The sequence below is a fragment of the Bidens hawaiensis genome, unplaced genomic scaffold (genome assembly GCF_021521415.1).
Source record: "Bidens hawaiensis isolate Kalapana, Puna unplaced genomic scaffold, B.hawaiensis_p1.1 tig00037826_1, whole genome shotgun sequence".
NCBI classification, from domain to species: Eukaryota; Viridiplantae; Streptophyta; class Magnoliopsida; order Asterales; family Asteraceae; genus Bidens; species Bidens hawaiensis.
Genome location: NW_027496628.1, coordinates 107,376 through 126,932, shown reverse-complemented (window position 1 = coordinate 126,932; position 19,557 = coordinate 107,376). Strand labels below are relative to the sequence as shown.

The 19,557-nt window shown below is 33.7% G+C and overlaps 1 protein-coding gene and 1 pseudogene across 2 annotated transcripts; both read left to right on the top strand.

Moving 5' to 3' along the window:
- The first annotated feature begins 1,660 nt into the window (after positions 1-1,660).
- LOC143589824 (uncharacterized) lies at positions 1,661-4,448 on the top strand. The gene is made up of 2 exons (XM_077070474.1): positions 1,661-3,101; positions 4,084-4,448. The coding sequence occupies exons 1-2, from the start codon at positions 1,661-1,663 to the stop codon at positions 4,446-4,448; spliced, it is 1,806 nt and encodes a 601-aa protein (XP_076926589.1).
- A 12,992-nt stretch (positions 4,449-17,440) lies between these two features.
- Positions 17,441-19,517, top strand: LOC143589821 (glucan endo-1,3-beta-glucosidase 11-like; annotated as a pseudogene). The gene is made up of 3 exons (XR_013145355.1): positions 17,441-18,220; positions 18,346-19,028; positions 19,320-19,517. The product of XR_013145355.1 is annotated as a glucan endo-1,3-beta-glucosidase 11-like (transcript).
- The last annotated feature ends 40 nt before the right edge of the window (positions 19,518-19,557 follow it).

The window sequence follows — 19,557 nt, the reverse complement described above, 5'->3', positions numbered from 1 at the left end:
TCCATTCTCTATTATATGGATGAGTTATATGATAACTAAAGTAAATCCTTAAATATAAGGACTTATTTTTTATCCATACCATATAAGAGCATTCTCATCCCATTCCCTATAATTATGTGAGGGAAGTTTGCAAATTATAGGGTGAGGTTGTGAGTGATTGTGAGTGTAAATTATAGGGTGGAGAGAGAAATGTAGTGATTTTTTTGTAAATTTGGGAAAACATTGTTTCCCTTATTAATTTTTTAATATTTGTTAGATTGGTTGTGAGTAGAAGAGAGAGAAAACTGTAATAATAAAGGTATAAAAAATATTATTTAATTGAACATGAGAGAAATGCAGTGTTTTTTAGTGTAATTATAGAGATATGGATGAGAATGGGTTGAGAATGCTCTAATATATCACATATCTCCCAATCACCATTTACTATATATTAAGACAAAAGAGAAAAAAATAATAAAGAATTAATTTATGGATATGAATAGGGAATAGAATGTGGAAGAATTTTGAAAAATGATATATAAATTTATGGAATGGTGTTTTTTAGCTAAATTATATGGAAAATATATGGAATGGGATGTTCATCCATATAATAGGGAATGGATTGGAGATGTGATTTTGATGGTTTTCTCAAAATTTGCCCTAAATTATATGGGTTTAACAACTTTAGAGAATGGGTTGAGAATACTCTAACAACACACTACTATACAGTAAAACATCGATTAATGAATGTCATCGATCAGATTATTATACTCTTCGATGAACTATATGTTACTAGAGGGTCTTGGGGGGGGGGGGGGGGGTTAAAATTAGTATTAGTTATTTTATTTTACCTTCAATTCTATAATCTTTCTAATAATATCTTATGTTTTGATTATTGAGGTGATATTACCTGATATGGATCTCACTAATGGGCCGGATGGCTAATGGGCTGGAGCTGCATAAGAGTTTTCTTGTATCTGTTTGGAAAGGAGCGTCTTTTACCTGCTTTGGAAACACTAAATTCTTCGGATCTATCTTTGGAATACCGCGTCAACGGTCTGCTCTTTCCTTGTACAATTAGGTCGTCGCCTCCTTATAAGAAGATGTTGTCTTCATTGTTAAAATACACATCATATATCACTTCTTCTTTTCAATAGTTGGTTTTGTATTTCTTGTTCGTATAGCAGTGCTGCTAACGGTGGTTCTGGTTGTAATCATTCAACACTTATAGTTCTTGTTTCTTGGTTTCAATAAATTAAATTCAACTTTTATGACATGGTACCAGAGCAATAAGGCTCTAATTGTTCGCTCTTCCGCAAGTTGTTCTCTGATTAAAGAATTAGGTTTTTCACTCTGATTGAAGAATTAGGGTTTTCTAGATCTGAACCCTAATTTGGGGTATTGTGTTTTTGACGGTTTTTTGTCTCTAATCAAATATTGGAACAAAGTTGTGGTGGATTACAAACATACTACTCAGGCTGTTTTCAAGAGTGACTTATTGCAAGTCATCAGTGGACAAATCGCTGTGAGATCGTTCTTTTCCCCAGTTCTTTATTTATTTATTATTATTTTTTTTGTCTTTGTCGTTAGGTCTTGGTGTTGCTTGGCTAGTTGGGTCAGTTTTCTTTTAATTTGTGCTTCATTTGTGTGATATATTTTGTGTGTTTTATTCTCTATTAAAATGGGTGATGCTGGTTCTGAGACATTAGTTAGTAAATTTGATGTTAGTAATCCATTATATTTGCATGCTAGTGATTCGAGCGGTCTTAATATTGTTAATATCAAACTTAAAGGTACTGATAACTATAATGTGTGGTCTAATACTATAAGATTAGCTCTTCAATCTAGGAATAAAACTGGTTTTATTGATGGAACTTGCTTCAAACCAACAGAGGATGCTATTCTCATTAGTCAATGGGAAAGGTGCAACTCTGTTGTTTTGACTTGGATACTTAACTCTGTGTCAGAGGAGCTATATGTAGGGCAAGTGTATTCCAAATTTGCATATGAAGTTTGGGAAGATCTTAAAGAAACTTATGATAAAGTAGATGGGTCTGTTGTGTTTGGATTGTATCAAAAAAATAATTCTGTGACACAAAACAGGTCCATAGTTTCTGAGTACTATAATAAACTCAATACTATGTGGAAACAGTTTGATGCAATTATGCAATTACCATCTTGTTCTTGTCAAGCTTCTAAAACCTTTAATGATTTTAACACATTGATAAAATTAATGCATTTCCTCATGGGACTTGATGATTATTATCAACCCGTGAGAACTAATATGTTGACTAAAGAACCTCTTCCTACTGTTAAAAATGTCTTTGCTGTGGTTTCTAGAGAGGAATCACATAGAAATAATAACAATAGCAACTTTTCTTCTAAAGGACAAAATGTGGGTTTTGTTTCTAAATCTGGACAAATTTTTTATAATAAAAGAAAGTTTAACAAAGGGCCAAATCCAAATTTAAAATGCACACATTGCAATAAACTTGGCCACACTGTTGAGAGGTGCTTTGAAATTGTTGGATACCCTCCCAATAATAGGTCTAGGTTAAGACAAACTGCTAAACAAAATGTGTCTAATGTTGCTTCATCTAGTCAATCAGGTTCTGATTCTAATAACAATAGTAGTTCTTCTCCAACTCTTACTTCTGAGCAGATCACTAGACTTCTTGGTTTGTTGAATGATAAGCCTAGTGAAACTAATTCCAACAATATTGGAGGTAACTTCAACTGTTCTTTTGCAAATTGTTTTAATACATGTGTTTATGGATTCAATAGTTATGATCAATCCACAACCCCTCTTTCTAATTGGGTTGTGGATTCAGGAGCCAATCAACATATGGTCATGTCTGATAAAGATGTTTTTAATCAAGTTGATGTGTCTGATTTAAATATTAAAATTAAACATCCTAATGGGTCAAATGCTACTGTTACTAAAATTGGTAGTTTAAAACTAAGTGATAATATTGTCTTAAATGATGTGTTTGTGGTTCCTGAGTACTATGTGAATCTTCTTTCTGTGTATAAACTAGATAAGAATAACAAAGTATCTGTCACATTTGATGAATATAAGTGCTATCTTCAGGATTTGTTCACAAAGAAACACCTGGTGACTGGTAATCAGATTGATGGTCTTTATTTTTGTAGTGATGCTTCTAAAAGTGTTAAGATGTGTTTTAATAGTCAAGTTGTTTTTTATTTGTGGCATTCTAGGTTAGGTCATCCTTCAGACCATGTCTTATATGTTCTAAAGGATCAGATTGGTATTAGGAACCCCCATAATCAATTAGTTTGTGATATATGTCATCAAGCTAAACAACATAGAGAGCCTTTTCCCTTAAATGATCATAAGACATCAAGTATTGGTGAACTTGTGCATATTGGTGTGTGGGGTCCCTATAAAATTGCAAGTAGGGAAGGTTTTAAATATTTTCTCACAATTGTTGATGATTATTCCATGGCTGTATTGGTATATCTTCTTAAAAGTAAAAGTGAAGTGTTTTATAATATTGTAAGTTTTTATAATTTAGTAAAAAATCTATTTGGTGTAACAGTTAAATATTTTAGAAGTGATAATGTGACTGAGTTTGTTAACTCTCAAATGTTTGATTTTTAAGGGAAAATGGTATCATACACCAAACATCTTGTCCATATACCCCACAACAGAATGGAATAGTTGAGAGGAAACATAGACACCTTCTCAATATTGCAAAGTCTTTATTTCTTCAGGGTGGAGTTCCTCTTAATTTTTGGTCTGATTGTGTTTTAACTGCTACATACTTAATTAACAGGGCACCCTCTTCGTTCTTAAGTGGCAAATCTCCGTATGAATTATTGTTTGGTTTTATCCCCTCCTTAGATCATCTTAGAGTTTTTAGATGCTTGTGTTTCTCTACAGTTTTAAATAACAATAACAAATTTGAAAAACGTGCTGAAAAATGTGTATTTTTAGGATATTCTATTAATAAAAAGGTTATAAAGTTTGGAGTTTAGAACAAAAACAGATTTCGTTTTCTAGAGATGTCAAGTTTTATGAAAGTGTATTTCCTTTTAAAGAAAATAAAAGTTTAGATCATGATTTTTTATTTGACAATCAAGTCAATACTTTAAACTTTTTTGATGTTTTTGATACAAGCGAGCCAGTAAACTTTATTGATGAAAAACCCGATGATGAAGAGGGGATGCTGAGAGAAACTGCTGCCAATGTTGAGTCTCCCATTGATAACACTAGCGCTTCTGGTAGGGCTGATAATCAGCAATCGGGGCGTTCTAGTGACACTCATGATGAGTCTCCCATGACCAATGTTGAGTCTCCTATTGATAACACTAGTGCTTCTGGTAGGGCTGATAATCAGCAATCGGGGTGTTCTAGTGATGGTCATCATGAGGATGGGCATGGTAGTAATAAACATGACGAGTCTACATCTCCTGAGGGTATTAATGATTCAACTGGCCCGTCATAAACACTAGAAGGTCCACCAGGAAAATTTATTGTTCTAAGAAACTTGATGATTTTGTTGTTGAAGGGAAAGTAAAATATGGCTTTGAAAAAGTTATAAATTACTCAAAACTTTCAATTGATAATTTGTGTTTTGCAACTATTTTAAATAAGACTGTTGAGCCACAAAGCTTCAATGAAGCCATGTCTGATGTTAATTAGGTTAATGCCATGAATGAAGAAATGGAAGCTTTAAATAGGAATAATACTTGGAGTCTAGTTGAGTTGCCAAGTAATAGAAAACCTATAGGGTGTCGTTGTGTAAGGCCCCGAACCCGGTAGCCTTACTTTAGCGTCGGATTTACTCATAAACACAGTTCTTACAAATCAGAGTTCATTAAAACTTTCGCGGAATATAAAAACTTTCATGAAACGTTACAACAATCCAAAACTTGCCTTAATTAAACATTCTTGTCTTTCAAAATAAACGTCAATTACATTAAAACATCTTGAGTCTTCAAATGCCAGTCTCCTATTCGCCCACCATGTGCCCGCTCAAGCTAGTTGTCTCATTCTACTCACCTGCGTGCATACTAAAAGTCAGCTACGCTGAGTGAGTTCTAGTTAATCGGACGCCATACAATACATACACATACATACATATCCGAAGATACATATCCATACCTAACTAGTTACCCTTCTGTTCTACATACATACTTACTACCATACATACATACATATCTACAATCACTAACCTCAGTCTACCGAGAGTACGTTCATAGTCCGCCGTCTATACCTGTACTCAAGGTCGTGAACACGTAAAAGGTCCGCAGTCCTTACCTATGTTCACCATTTATGGTACGTGCAAGGTCCGCAGTCCTTCCCTATACCATCCTACATCCACAACACGTACAAGGTCCACAGTCCTTCCCTATGTTGCAACCTAAACCATAGCACGTACGAGGTCCGCAGTCCTCCCCTATGCTACCACAATACAAATACAGCACGTATAAGGTCCACAGTCCTTTCCTATGCTGATGCCTATCTATAATACGTATAAGGTCCGCAGTCCTTAACTACGTTGTCGTCTATTATCTGTAACACGTATAAGGCCCACCGTCCCTATCTACATTTACATCTATCATCTACTTTACGTATAAGGCCCGCAGTCCTTAACTACGTTGTCGTCTATTATCTGTAACACGTATAAGGCCCACCGTCCCTATCTACGTTTACATCTATCATCTACTTTACGTATAAGGCCCGCAATCCTTAACTACATTGTCGTCTATTATATGTAACACGTATAAGGCCCACCGTCCCTATCTACGTTTACATCTATCATCTACATTACGTATAAGGCCCGCAGTCCTTAACTACGCCATCACCAGCCGAGTCTATGTCCGGCAAAAGCTAGAGGGATTTGCCATCCTAACTTACTATGTCGAACGTAGAACTCACATACCATTCGTGTACCTGTATACACATACTTCACATATACAATAATTTCATTATAGCATAAGAACACTCTAGGCGTTCTTTACATCATTCATTTAACAACCATACCTCTTGTCGATACGTGCAATATCCGAAGATCGTTCACGCCCCGACAAGTATTCATTTGTAATGTTCATACATCTTCGATATATAATATTCGTACCTTTATTTTTGACCTGACAGTACGCGCAATATCCGAAAATCGTTCGCGTACCGACAAGCAATCATTCATATCCATCACATATATCACATATGGCATACACTTATCACTTAGGATAAATGTATTAACAACACATCGAGTATGCACACAGCCCCGAAAATATAACACATAAATGGGGCTAGAAACTCACCTGAATCCTGTTACGCTCTCCGTTAATCGTTATTCCCTTCTTGAGCTGTGCACGGCTAACTGTATAATATTTACATGTATCAATTAACTACTACTACTCATGTTGTATTTCTATCTTTATACAACCCACAACGAACGGGGGTCCGAGGGCAGCGCCCCTGGCAGCCGGGTCTAGGGGCGGCAGCCCCTAGCAGGATCCAAGGGGCAGAGCCCCTGGCTGGGGTCGAGCTGCCAGGTCAGCTTGGAAAAATTTTATTTACATTAACTGTCTTAACACATTTTCCATTAGGTTTTTAATTTTTTTCTAATCGAACTTGACTTTAGGCGAAGTTAAACCTTAGGCGAACTTAGCTTTAGGCGAAGTTAAACCTTAGGCGAACTTAGCTTTAGGCGAAGTTAAACCTTAGGCGAACTTAGCTTTAGGCGAAGTTAAACCTTAGGCGAACTTAGCTTTAGGCGAAGTTACCAGCTAGGCGAACTTGGCCGTAGGCGAAGTTAAGCTTTGAAGGCGAAGTTAAGCTTTGAAGGCGAAGTTACCAGTTTGCAGGCGAAGTTATCAGTTTGCAGGCGAAGTTGCCCAGTTCGCAGGCGAAGTTGCCCAGTTCAGCTACAGGTTTGGTTTTTATCAAGCATTTTGGAGATTTTAATACCCTTGTTATGGTTCGACATCACCCACTAACGTTCCCTAACCATTTCGTTCGTATATATATCCCGTATATACTATAAAGCTTGGATCTTTAAGCTTAAGGACATTCAATAAAACATAAACTTTAAAGGTCAAGAACATACATTTTGTGCTCGTTTGGATCTCGTTTAACTTGTTTAATCACAACTAATCGTTTACTCTCTCTCGGATCTTGCTCGTTTCTCTCCCTCGGCCGCCGGCTGTATATGGCGGTGTGTGGTGTGTGTGTGTTTTGGAGTGCGTAGAGATTATGATGGAAATGAAATGAGGGTTTAGGGTTTTAGGTTGGTTTAGGGGATATTTATATCCCTTAAAGCCCATGGACCTAAAGCCCATTCTCATTTAACCCATCTCAATTAATCTAAATCCATGATCCGTTCTTTACTCGATATTAATTAATTAATAACGCGGAAATCACTAAACGTAACTTTCTTTATTCAACATTATAAATTTTAGGATGTTACACGTTGGATTTACAAAATTAAGTATAAGTCAACTGGAGAAATTGATAGGTATAAAGCTCGTTTAGTTGCTAAAGGTTATAATCAGAGAGAATGCATAGATTTTGATGAAACCTTTTCTCCGGTGGTCAAAATGGTCACAGTTAGAACTGTGATTGCTATGGCTGTTCAAAACAGTTGGCCTCTATACCAATTAGATATTAATAATGCTTTCCTATGGAAACTTAAATGAAGATGTCTATATGACTCTCCCTGAAGGTTTCTTTTCTAAAAATGAAACTAAAGTTTGCAAGTTGAATAAATCCTTGTATGGTTTAAAACAAGCTCCACGGATGTGGAATGAAAAGCTTGTTAGTGTTTTATTAGAATTCGGCTTCCTTCAAAGTAAATTTGATCATTCTATGTTCGTGCTAAATGATAAAAATGTGTTTATTGTTTTGCTTGTTTATGTAGATGATATAGTTGTTACCGGAAACAGTAAGTCTGAAATTGATAAAATAAAACAATTATTAAAAACCAAGTTTCTTATTAAAGATCTTGGAAAATTAAAATATTTTCTGGGTGTAGAAGTTATTCAATCTGATGAAGGTGTGTGCCTTTCTCAGAGAAAATCTTGCATGGATCTAATCTCTGAATTTGGTCTTAGTGCTAGTAAGCCTACGAGTGTACCAATTGATAAACATTATGTTGTTATGGATTTGTGTAACAAGGATAACTCCTTTTTAACATACATAACCAGCTACCAAAGGTTAACTGGTAAACTCATATATCTATCTCACACTAGACCTGACATTGCTTATGCTGTACATTTTTTGAGTCAATTTATGCATAAACCAAAAATGGCTCATTTTCAAATTGCATTAAAACTTTTGAAATATCTCAAAGGTTCTCCTAGAAAGGGAATTATGTTTAAAAAGTATGGGTCCTTTCAGCTAAAAGCCTTTGCTGACTCTGATTGGGGAAAGTGTTTGGAAACTAGAAAGTCTGTGACAGGCTATTGTGTTTTCTTGGGAAGTTCATTGATTTCCTGGAAAGGTAAAAAACAAGATACCGTTTCCAGGCCGTCTGCTGAGGCTGAATATAGGGCGATGTGCTCTGTATTGGGAGAAATAATTTGGTTGAAAAATGTTCTAGGTGAGTTGGGTGTGAGTGTGAAACTTCCAGTTGAGATTTGTTGTGACAATGATGCAGCAATATCGATTGCTGCTAACCCTGTGTTCCATGAACGAACCAAGCATTTCGAAGTCGACCTTTTTTATCTTCGGGAGAAGATAGCTAAAGGTGTTGTCAAAACCGTTGGTGTCAAGTCTGAGAATCAATTAGCTGATATACTGACTAAAGGGTTGCCTATTACTCAGCATGAGTTGTTGTGTAAGTCTCTTAGTCTACATGATATGTTTAGATTATAGAATTGGGAGGGGTGTTAAAATTAGTATTAGTTATTTTATTTTACCTTCAATTCTATAATCTTTCTAATAACATCTTATGTTTTGATTATTGAGGTGATATTACCTGATATGGATCTCACTAATGGGCCGGATGGCTAATGGGCTGGAGCTGCATAAGAGTTTTCTTGTATCTGTTTGGAAAGGAGCGTCTTTTACCTGCTTTGGAAACACCAGATTCTTCGAATCTATCTTTGGAATACCGCGTCAACGGTCTGCTCTTTCCTTGTACAATTAGGTCGTCGCCTCCCTATAAGAAGATGTTGTCTTCATTGTTAAAATACACATCATATATCGCTTCTTCTTTTCAATAGTTGGTTTTGTATTTCTTGTTCGTATAGCAGTTCTGCTAACGGTGGTTCTGGTTGTAATCATTCAAGACTTATAGTTCTTGTTTCTTGGTTTCAATAAATTAAATTCAACTTTTATGACAGGGGGGAATCAACAGGCGACAACTCACCCATCCCTTTGGACCCGATAGAACCCGCAAACCATAAACACTGGCGCCTACCTGCAATTCCCCAAATACCCAGCAGAACCCACATCTCTCTCACTCCTCAGTCCTCTCCACACACAAGCATCTTTCTCTCCTCTTCTTTTCACGAGTTGCAATCTAATTCTTCATCTTTCAGTGGGTACCCACATAGGTGGTGGTGATGTACCCACACACATTTCTCTCTCCTCTTCTTTCCACTATTGCAATCTAATTCTTCATCTTTTGTACTGGTGAGGGGTACCCGAAGACACCTAATAGTGATCCATTTTATAGTTTTATAAACTGATATCGAACAATAAGAGTATCTGATAAGTTATTTATAGTTTTATTCAGATTATATTGTAGTACATAGTTTTGGAGGATAAACCAAATTGAAGAAAACACTAACAAATTTTTCCTTATTTGAATAAAAAGGTTCTATTTCCTTAGTATTCAAGTGTTCATGTTTCTATAAAAAAAACTTTTTAACTTAACATTATATTAAATATTAGTTATCTCAAATCATCCGTATCATACACTTATATTTTAATTAGTATTATGTTTTCTTTATTCAACAAATTTAATTAAATTAAAGTAGTCTAAGATGATAAGTAAACCTTTTTATTTGAACACTAAAGATAAATGAGTTAGAAAAGATCTAAGTGAAAGATGACATCTTTAGGTATTGAAGTTAACATTGTACAACTAACAATAGAAATTGATTTGACGTTGGTTACTTAAAATGTTTGTTTTATAAGTTGATTATTCAAAAATAAAAAAATATATCAATGATTTTGGTTAATTTGATGCATTTTCCTTGGCTTACTGTATTTTAAGTTTCAGTAGAATAAAAAATGGTGCCAGTATTTTACAAATTTAACAAACATACAGAAACTCATATGCAATAATATTAAACAGAGAACTTTAAAACTTGCATAAATAACATCTTGTTTGAACTTTGAACACAAGTAATAAGCGTTTACAACATTCTGTTTATTTGAGTATACTAAAAAGTTTAATATTAATAATAGAACAAATTTAAACCACCACCACGTCGAAGGCGACGTCTCATCCACTCTTCATGTGAAATTGAATCCAGAACAAGCAAATTTCAATCACAATGTACAACCAAGCTTTTATTTTTAATCAAACTTTGTGACTCTTATTAATTATAAGATTGAGAAAAGTTGTACTATAAACTTTAGGATACATTATTTTGACTATGATTTTCCATACATAGCTCAAGATCAAACAAAAACCAAAACTAGCCTGAAAATCCCGTCGGACCTGACGGAAACCTTTTCTGATCCGACGGATTAGTGACCCCATCAGGACGTGCCACGAAGCATACTATTCCGTTATTGTCCGACGGATTAATGAAACAAACCGACGTAATAATAAACAGTTGGATCTGACGATATAATTCATGCTTTTGTCGGATCCGACTGTTTAATTTGCCCGAAGAACCCTAGATCTTTCATATCGGGTGTTTTTGATTTTGAGTTATAGAGTGAAATTGAACACTGTGATTGTGTTCTCCCCGAAAACTAATCGATTTGCACTATTGATTTGCTTGATTTTGTGGAGAAATAAGAACGATGGAGATTGAGGTCAGTTATGGAGGTTTAGGGTTTTAGAGGTAGAAGATGAAGAATTCCGTTGGACCCGCTAAAATTCCGTCGGATCTGATGGTTTTTTAAGATAATCCGTCGGATCCATTAATACGTTGATACGTGGTGCGATTTTAAATATCCAAAAATTCCATCGGACAGTGTTGAAATTCAGTCATATCATAAACAATTTCTTTTTTTAGAATACGGTTTCTAACTGTTATAAATATATATTATTATGGTTATCAATACCTAATATAGATTAGGCTTATTCTCCAAGTTATCTTTTCCTATATATACATATCATTGTATCTTATTGTAAGACACACCATATTAATGAAATCTTCATCTTTCTCCCTACATCTCTTTCTCACATGTTTAGCTATTAGGTTTGTTTCACAACACATTATCAGCACGAAGTGCTTTTGGAGTTGAATCGTTATAAGGTATGTCACATTATTTACTTTTGTTTTTTTTTTCTTCCAACTTAATCCATTATGGTTTTGGGTTATGTTTGAGATTAGTTTTGTTATTTTCTTAAATCTTTTAAAACAATCCATTTGCAATCCATACAGTTCTGGATTTAACCGAGATTTATAGTTATTTCAAATATGCTTAAAAATTAACCTGTTATATTTTATAATTAATTCAGAAAGATAATCAATCATGTCATAATAATTATATAGCAATATATAAAATACAAATTTTCGATAGTGCTAACTGTTAATAAATTTGTTGATCGTGCCATGCAATTTTCTTTTAGTTTACTTGTGTTTTCTTAAAAGAATGAAATTCAACTTTCTGGAATGTCAGATTAACTATTTGACAAGATCTCTTATATAATAATGCTAGAATTTTGTTGAGTCTAAAATAAACGTATTGCTTTTAAAATAAACGTATTGCTTTTAGTGATATTAATTTTTCTTTTCTCCATGTTTTCCTAAAAGAATGGAACTAAATATTTTTACTGGATGATTTAAATCCTTTTGGACAGTTCATATATTTTCCAACACATTCAATTTTAATTATACGGACTATTTAAAATAAAAAAAAAAAGTTAAAATTATATTGATAATCATTGTTTATGTTTGGTGGTTATATGCATAGCGTTAAGATAATTATCTTTTACGATATATGATACTATATATATGAAACCCAACTGATAGAATCTTATATATTTAATCATCTACTGTAAAATTTTCTTTATTTGTGATAAATGCAAATAATATATTTAAAAATTAAATTTGTTTCCAAATTAGCCCCCACTAAACGTGGATGTAATGTTTTTGAGAAAGAAAGTATTATTACTTATATTAGTTAATGATTTTAACAAATGGTTTTTCTCATATATATTTTATTTATTTATACATAATTATCAAGTTTCTATGATTTAATCATTTAAGATTGATTTTGAACTCTTATAGGCACACGCCATTATGGAAATTAGATTACTGTTCGATTAGTTATTATAGACTCTTACAAATTGTATTGATATGAGAATTTGTGTTTTTTTTAAATGTGTAGTTGGCCAATATACTAGATTTACATGTTTTATATAATTGATTTACATGCTAAATAAAATTGAAGTTAACAAAATTATGGCTCCAAAGTTTCTTTAGTTATAAATTTTAATAAATATATTAATATAGTAAAGGCGATACAATAGTTGGTTAGTGAGGTTAGATCTTGTATTGTAACATATATAACTGTTTACAATCATGAATGCAATATAGTTATTTTTGAAGCTTTACATGTCTGTTTTGCTATACACAATGCAATATAGTGAGTGCAAATTGTAGATGTGTTTATATGCACGTAATATAAGTTGTGTTATATATAACACCGTAGTATTTTTGTCATAACAAGTTACACTGTAAACTGTTTCTGTTTCTGTTTGAATATGAAACTGAATGAGTTATGTTAAGATATATTCAAGATTTTAAGTTCTCTTTTAATGATTTATCACTTCATATTACATATTTTATTTGTTTATGTTTTAAAGCAAAGTATAATAAAATGGCATGTTAGATACCCATGTGATTTGTGATACATGTTAGAATCAAATACATAATTATATATAGACTCGCTATATATATTTGCTTGATGAGATTAAAAAAAATCTTATTTCATGAAGTTCTTGTAATAACTTGTTTAATATGATGACATTTTAATAAAGATTGTGAATTACGTGGTTTAACTTTGTGATATATATTTCATCTACATGTTACTGATTATTTACATACAAATTATATTAATGCTAATCATAAATTGGTGTTTTATTTTACTCTCGATGATGCTTAGGTATCATAAAGATTCAATTATTTAGAATAATATGACACCTGAAGTGTCATTCTCTCTAATCTCATTATTAAAAATTATAATTTATTAAAAGAATACATGACTCATTCATGTAATTACTTCTCTATTGATATCATGTGAAAAGAAAATTAATTATGAGGAAACGCAAGATTAAGACCATATTTCATTTGTCAAACCTCAAATATGCCCCTGAAGTAGCATATCATTAAAACGTATGAAGGGTTTGAAGTGGTTTTGTATATGTGTCAGAGAAAATTATGAATAAACCATCAACAATGTTGGTTTGATATCATTCCCCGAAGTGAATGTGAATACGCAATGATTGTTGCAATCATGGGCATAATTGAAAATTTGTAACAATTATTATATTAATAATGAGATCGACTATCGGAATTATAATGTTGATCATGCTAATAATGAGATCGACCACCACATGTGGCAAAGAGATTGATCATATATGAGAACAAAATGTGAAAATACTAAAGTGAAATCACATGATCGTTTGAAACGATAATACAATGTTCTTTCATATTTATAGTCTTGCATTAAAGAAGCATACTACATATACGATCATAAACCTAAAGTTTATGGATCATGATTATCTAATGGCATGACCGGTTAGACCACACTGAGTCAATGATGTGAAATATATTGAGGAACCAAGTGATTCTTCATAATACTTATACATGCATATTGCTCTCAAGGGAAATCATTTATTTACCAACTGAAGGAGGGTGTGAATCCCTAGATGTTATGAAATTGAGAAAAGGATACACATATCCTAACATGATACCATTTAGTGTTTTGAAAATCGATGCATCGTCCAGATGGTTATCAAGATCGCAACTTCATGTTTGCATGATCTATAGCTTAGCTAATAAGATAGCAAGCATATTATTCCAGATCGGTATATTACATTCGGTTATAATAATGAATTTGATTCCCAAGTTAATAATGATCATTGGAATAAGTGTTAAACTTCATAACAGATTATGTTCTTACATAAATTGTTTTGTTAAAGACGATTACTCAACGTCTATAATTCGTTGCAAAGGTAATCATCACGAGAGCAAAGGTTCATGTTTGTATTTGAGTACATATGATTTTACTGTCTTTAAATTAATTCACATCAAGCCAACAAGTTATGATACTTCCTCCCCATTGCAATTGGTTTTTTGTCAGTAACCAAATATTTCTCATCTAATTTTCCGTATGTGTTATATACTGAAATTAATCCACCACAAGACATAAAGATGAGAACTCAAAGGAAGTTGGGAATATATGTCGGTATTAAATATTATATATGATTAATACTTAGAGCCATTAATGAGATATTTACTTGTGGCTCATTAGTTTTCACTTTAGTGAATCAACATTCCCAACATTAGGGGGGGGGGGGATTTAAAGCAGTTGGAAAACAAATTTAGTTGGAATGAATTATCATTGATCCTCAAACTAAATTATATGAATTAAAAGTTCAAAGGATAATTCATGAATAAAGATCAACGAATGAATTAACGGATGATTCACTGACCAAAAGAGAGTGTCTAGCTAAGACACCTATACGAACTGCTAATGCTCCAATTAATAAATGTCCCAGAAGGACAAACGCATATTGATAATAGTATAATGCCCGCGTGTAGCGTGGTAGACTGATCGGTTCCAAAGGTAAAATTTCCTCGAAATTTGGAGCAAGTAATAAAGATGGTCAAGTCGAGGTGCAGTAAAAGGTCTCTTGAAAGAGATTAGACATGATGGTTCTTGAAGAACCTTAGGTACCTGAAAACAAAAAGCTCTCAATAAATTATATTGTATCATGTCTACAAAGATATATGGAATCGAAATAAAGTCGACGTCGTTATAATTTTATTTATATATATAGTTAGCGCTTGAAATGATGATGAGGATCAAGATTCTAAATCTGCCTATAAAAAAAATGATTGGCCAAAGTGGAAATACGCAAACAGGGCAGAGTTGAATTCTCTAAATAACGGAAAGTTTATTGGACCAACAGTCCGTACAACTAAAGTTGTAAAATGTGTTAGATACAAACGGGTCTTGTATATGAGTTATGAAAATTCATCAAGTGATATAAAGCAAAATTAATGGCACAAATTTTTTTGCAAAGACCCATGATTAATTATGAGGATTGAGGAGACACATTCTCCAATGTTGGAAGCAATGACTTTCCAATAACTAAAAAGTCTGGTAATATAAAGAGAGAATTGATATGCGTCCAATAAATATTGTGATTCAGTTGATACTGAAAGTTTACAAGAAAGTTTTTGAACGATTTGAATTAACAAATCATGTAAAGTAAGTTCTCGAGAACACAATGATTTTTTGTGTATAGAGTCATATTTGAATATGTTACGGTTATTGAAAGTTGAACATAAATAGAACTCCTATAGAGTTTCCTGAGGTAGTTGAATACCTGAAAGGTTAACTAATACATCTTAATGATGGAATTCTTGTGCATCAGTAAGCATACGCATAGAATAGCATCTATATTATGAGTACAATATCTCAATAAACAAAGAAATGGTACAATATGGATGATATGTGATACAAAATTGATGTTTTTAAATGAGCAACTTTATGCATCAAAAATCCTAGAAAAGTGAATACACATGCATAATTTGTCAAGTTGGAAAGAAGTTCATGATGGATTGGTAAATGCATGGATTTATGCTTATTAAGTATAGATTAATCGGATTGAGCTTGATACAAATCAAGAGATATTTTGATAAAGAGGGAGATAAGTTGGATATAAATAGCCATACTTTTTATCAAAATTTCACTCTTAAAAGTTCACTAAAATCATACACTGATGATGTACACATCATCAAGAGAAACTTATGAGCTTTTAAAGAGAAAATTATTTTTCAAAGACCTTGACAAGGTGTGATTATTGCTCGACTTATAGTTCGAGTATATGTGTGATTATATGTTTATAAATCCATCGAAGATCTAAGAAATGTTGAGACATTTTACCATGGACAAATTTAATCATTTTAGCACGTTAAAGGATGTCAAGCAATGACTCTATTATCATTTCCTATATGAATATGAAATATTATTGGAAATATCGTAATGCATATATGCATTATGTCATACTGTTAGCTATATAGGATTATTATTTTCTTGTTTATATTTATCAGCATGCGTCATGCTAGGAGACATCCGAATGAGTTAAAACATATATTTCAGGTATGAAATATATGTGTTTATATTTTACTAACCCATCAAAACAAGTTTGGTTAGTCTTGTTTATGCAGAGAAACACATCAAGGTCATAGTGTTTACCAGATTAAGCAATAGAAGTTTTCATGTGAAGATCATACAACATTATTCAACTTAAAGATTCAAATGTCAAGTGACGAAGACGCAAATGATTGACTACAAAAGTTTTGGGCAACTTTCATAGAAGATCGATATTTACCATTTTGACAGATATATTAATCAGAGGGAGACAATACGCGCTGCACTCTTTTTCCCTTAGCTATGGTTTTGTCCCACTGGGTTTTCCTAGCAAGGTTTTTAAGGAGGCAGCATATCCAAGCGTATTGAGTTGATAACCAAGGGGGAGTGTTATAAATATATATTATTATGGTTATCAATACCTAATATAGATTAAGCTTATTCTCCAATTTATCTTTTCCTATATATACATATCATTGTATCTTATTGTAAGACACACCATATTAATGAAATCTCCATCTTTCTCCCTACATCTCTTTCTCACATGTTTAGCTATTAGGTTTGTTTCACAACACTAACGGGATTTTTAGGCTAGTTTGGGTTTTTGTTTGGTTTTGGACAATTTCTAGAAAACGATAGTCAAAATAGGCTATTTTGAAAAGCTCCCCTAAATAAATTCATCTATGGTCATGATTTCATCCAAATAAAAGAACTTGTTGTCCGGGCCGGCGTTACCCTTGACGCATTATCATGCTAGAGTATTTGTTTTGGTCAGGGGTCGACCAGGTCAAGTTGTCGAGTTTTGGGTTGCTGGGTTGAACTTACAAAACCCAACACGCGATCCATATGCTTGTTTGTTTTTAAGAACATTAGCTAACACAAACACACTTAAATGATCATGTAATCCAAACATATATAAACCATAAAACCCATTTATCCGAACAAGTTAAAAAGGTTGTAAACGAGCTTTCCTACATCAATAGATTGCTTACTACAAAAGAAATAATTATTATTTAATCACAAGTTCATAATGATTATCGGTGTTAAAGAAATCTAAAGTAGATCTTGAGTAAAGAACCATGGAACATTTGAACATATATCCCCACATAATATAACAATTATTATTACTATCAAAGCAAATGCTAAAAGCAAGTCACGAAAATAAATGTCACTTGTTTGTATCACTTTAGGAATTTAGGCCAACAAAGTAACATTACATGCAACGTTTCAAGTTGGTGTCACATTCACTTTTCTATAGTCACCACCACCACCACCACTTCCGGCCAACATCTACCACCATTAATGGACCACTTCACCACCATCCTATTGCTTCTCTTTATCTCCAATCCCCTTTTTCCGGTCTCGTCGATCGGAATAAACTACGGCCAAATAGCCAACAATCTCCCCTCACCGGATAAGGTAGTCCCCTTAGTCAAGTCCATAGGCGCCGACAAGGTTAAACTCTACGACGCCGATCATAAAGTCCTTAAAGCCTTTGCAAACACTGATATTGAGTTCATTGTTGGAATTGGTAACGAGTACTTATCGGATTTGCAAGATCCTGACGCTGCACAGTCGTGGATCAAATCAAACGTCCAAGCGTACCTCCCCACGACGAAAATCACCTCCATTGCTGTTGGAAACGAAGTTTTGACGTTTAACGATACTTCTATGTCAGACTGCTTGCTTCCGGCCATGCAGAACATACATACTGCTCTGGTCAACCTAAAGCTTGACAGACACGTATTATATATTATTGATCAACTATTTATAATATTTATAATATAGCTTTAGTCAAATCACTAATATTTTAACTATAATAAATAATTATTACAATAAACTCTGACTAATATATTACCTGTGTAACAGATTACTGTTACTTAGCACATTCCTTGGCCGTACTTGAAACCTCATATCCGCCGTCAGCGGGCGCTTTCCGGCAAGATTTAAAAGATTGCATTTCTCTGATTTTGGATTTCCTTTCGAAAACATGCTCGCCTTTTCTAATCAACGCGTACCCATTCTTCGCATACAAGGGGAATTCGAAGGAGGTGTCGTTGGATTTCGTTCTGTTCGAATCCAACGACGGAATCGTTGATTCCGGCAACAATCTGCGCTACGACAACATGTTGTTCGCGCAGATTGACGCTGTATACGCAGCTCTCGGCCAACTAGGCCACAAAAATTTACCGGTTCAGATATCCGAAACCGGCTGGCCATCTAAAGGAGACGCTGACGAACCCGGAGCCTCACCGGAAAATGCTAAAAAGTATAATGGAAACCTCTTTAAAATGGTGAATCATACAAAAGGGACTCCGGCAATGCCAGATCATGATCTGAATATATTTGTTTTCGCACTTTTTAACAAGAATTTGAAGGGGGACCGACTTCAGAGAGGAATTATGGTTTGTTTAAGCCGGATGGAAATCCGGCTTATAACCTCGGGTTCACCGGAATATCCGTTGGAGGTAATTCCGGCCATAATAACTCTACAACATATTCGCCACCGTATGCCATGCTGCCGGAGAATCCCGGCAATGGGTATATGTCAATCTCGTCGGCGGTAAGTTTCTTTTTCACTTTATTCTAACACTTTTATAAAGCTAAGTTTTCTTGTAAATTGGTATATCATATATCCAATGACGTACCCACGAAAAATTTTTAAGTGGATCGGAAGAGGGTCGGTGTTAAAAATTTTTAAGGGTCGATCAGGATTTTAACATATAATATATCTTTAAATTTTTATTTTCATAGGGGTCGATTGACGCGTATACCCAAGGTGTAGGTCAGCCGATGCATATATGTAACCCCTTAACTTATATTATTATTGCTAAGAATATAATTTGTTTTGCAGGGAAGATTTGTGTGGAAGGATTGCATGAGAATCAGGATCATGATAATTGTGGTGTTGTTAATGGTGGTTGTTTGATGTTATGAAAGGTTTTTAATTAATTTATTTTTGTGATCAAATGAGAGCATCAAATAAAGATAAAGGGGGGAATAAAGATGGAAAACAAGAGGGAAAGTTGATATCCTGTAAAAGTATTGTTGTAGGAGGAAGTGAGGCTTTGTTACTAGAATTCTTTCATTAC

What these genes read in the sequence shown, in the direction of transcription:
- LOC143589824 (XM_077070474.1), top strand. Translation starts at nt 1,661, where the DNA reads ATGGGTGATGCTGGTTCTGAGACATTAGTTAGTAAATTTGATGTTAGT. An exon ending in AAAGAAACACCTGGTGACTG is followed by an intron (nt 3,102 to 4,083) that starts GTAATCAGATTG and finishes TTGACAATCAAG; the next exon opens with TCAATACTTTAAACTTTTTT.